This window comes from Papilio polytes, unplaced genomic scaffold, assembly GCF_000836215.1.
Source record: "Papilio polytes unplaced genomic scaffold, Ppol_1.0 DF821289.1, whole genome shotgun sequence".
In the NCBI taxonomy this organism is placed as follows: domain Eukaryota; kingdom Metazoa; phylum Arthropoda; class Insecta; order Lepidoptera; family Papilionidae; genus Papilio; species Papilio polytes.
In genome coordinates, this window is record NW_013527915.1 from 4986775 (window position 1) to 4989022 (window position 2248).

Below are 2248 nucleotides of genomic sequence, written 5' to 3' on the forward strand. Positions count from 1 at the left end.
ATCTCCGCGTGCCGCGAGCGCACCGCGCGCAGCAGCGCCGTGTCGCCGCTCTACACACATACACCATACAAACTTTACAATACTAATAAGAACATATTCTCTCAATGTTACTAATTTCATCTGAATATAACAAAGCAACTATTGTTCGTGACGTCGCCCGCGTGAAATTAAGCTTATGTTACTCACTTATAACGTAGCTTTTTACTGGTGAAAGCGTTTTTGAAATCGGCCCAGTTGTTTTTGAGTTATTACAATACGTACAAAAATACATCTTTTTTCTTTTCATAATATTAGTAAAAATTAAATGTAAAAGAAAAGATTCATTATTTTCATTACACTATATTACACTACATCAAAACTTGCTTTTTGTATAACGAAATTATTTATTTCATAATCCTAAGTTTCACATTAAAATGTCATTTACTATCAGTTAAAATTTACACAAACATGTACTTTAACTGGAAAATATCAAGTTCTACAACATTTTATCCAGCATTGGATGATAATTCAGAATATACATTCTGCATACCTTCATACGAGCTGTTGCAATATGTATGCAAATGATTCTCTAGGTTATCTAAACCAGCTCTTAGGTAAACGACAAAGTTTGCTTACAAGAGAATATCAGTACATATTCATACTACTCGTATTACCCATACCGTTAATAATACTTCATAGATGTTTAGTTTTCATCAGATAAAAATACAGCTGACTAATTTTTAATTAAAAAATCTATTCCAACTGCTGCGTGAGACAGACATTGAGTTTACGTAACGAAACCAATTATAACTAATCTAATAATACATTACTATCAAAACAACAAAATTAATTCGAGCGACAGCGAACAAAAATAATTATCTTAATGCACAACGCGCGACAAAACATTTGGACACGTGACATGTGTCGCTCGGCTCAGCTTTCAGTTTCAACGGGAGGCGGGGTTTGGCACACGCGCTTGCCCAACACCACGCTGTATTATTGTATTGTTATATGTATTAAACCATTTAAACTTTACAGCGGCTTGAGGTTCCGAGCTCATGTTTGATCACACTTCGGACGGAGGAACGCTTAACCCTTGAATGCATCACGATTCAATTATACATCAGTCTTTTTTTCCTTACACAGTAATTTAAAAAAAATACTTTTTTTTCTTCCAAAATATGGTAGTCGATAAGGAAAAAATATGCATTTAAGGATTAATCAAAATGCAGAAGAAAACCCGCTTGTGTTTTAGTGCGACATTCCGAGCTGTCATAAAGTTTGTATGTCACTATACTTACAATGGTGCAGTGCTCGAGGTCCGGGTTGGAGGCCAGCAGCAGCTTCAGTATGGCGACGTGGCCTTTCTCCACCGCGGTATACACCGGCGTCTTCTTCTCCTTGCCCGGCAGGTCCACGTCCACGTGCTTCTTTAGCAACGCTTCCACGATGTTCCTGTGACCTCCCTTCACCGCGTGGATCAACGGAGTATCTTTCGAATGGTCCTATGAAAACAAATTAAGAAATAATTTCTATACTTATAGTTAAATTTTACGAATTTTATAATTTTAAAGTAGTTTACCTGAACATTGATGTAGGCACCAGAATTGATGAGAGCCAATGCGATGTCATAGTATCCCTCTTTGCAGGCTATCGCCAGCGCGGTGTAGCCGTCTTTGTCCAACGCATTTACGTTCGGCTTGTGCTCCAATAGCATTTGTACGATCTCAAAGTGATTGCCTGTAACGCGTTAAAGATTTTTTAAAGAACAACAGAAAAGAACATGAATATATATTACGATCGTTAAGAGCATAAACAGAAGCTCTTTGAAGTGGTTCTGTAGTCTAAATACATAAATTGTCAGTCTAAAGTTTAATTGTCAGGAGGCCTAAACAATTACATATTTCGAACGATTTCCTTATCTATACTAATATAATAAAGCGTAAACACACACTTCTTTGTGGCGTAAGACGACAGCAATCATAGCATATTTTTAAATGATTCTTTTTTAATATAAAACCCCTACACTTACGTCACGTTTCAGGCTATATATTTTCACGCTATTAAATTTAGGGGGTAAATAAATTAGATGAAAACCCTTATGTGAAAGCTGCTACCATCATCACGGAAGCAAGATTGCCATAGTAAGGTAATTGGTTTTTGACATTTGCAATTGAGAATATGACAAATAAAGTTTTTATAGTATCATGCGTATGAAGCCGCACGGGAGCAGCTACTAACGTAACGTTAATAGACAGTGGTGTACCTT

The 2248-nt window shown here is 36.5% G+C and overlaps 1 protein-coding gene across 1 annotated transcript in view; it reads right to left on the reverse strand.

The window, feature by feature from the left end:
• Positions 1 to 925: 925 nt before the first annotated feature.
• LOC106109144 (kinase D-interacting substrate of 220 kDa-like) overlaps positions 926 to 2248 on the reverse strand; it is a 23750-nt gene continuing 22427 nt past the window's right edge. Inside the window, exons 7-9 of the mRNA XM_013290548.1 lie at positions 1562 to 1719; positions 1281 to 1484; positions 926 to 970 (exon numbers count right to left, since the gene is read on the reverse strand). Coding sequence (XP_013146002.1) covers positions 926 to 970; positions 1281 to 1484; positions 1562 to 1719 — 407 coding nt within the window. The remainder of the gene's footprint in view (positions 971 to 1280; positions 1485 to 1561; positions 1720 to 2248) is intronic.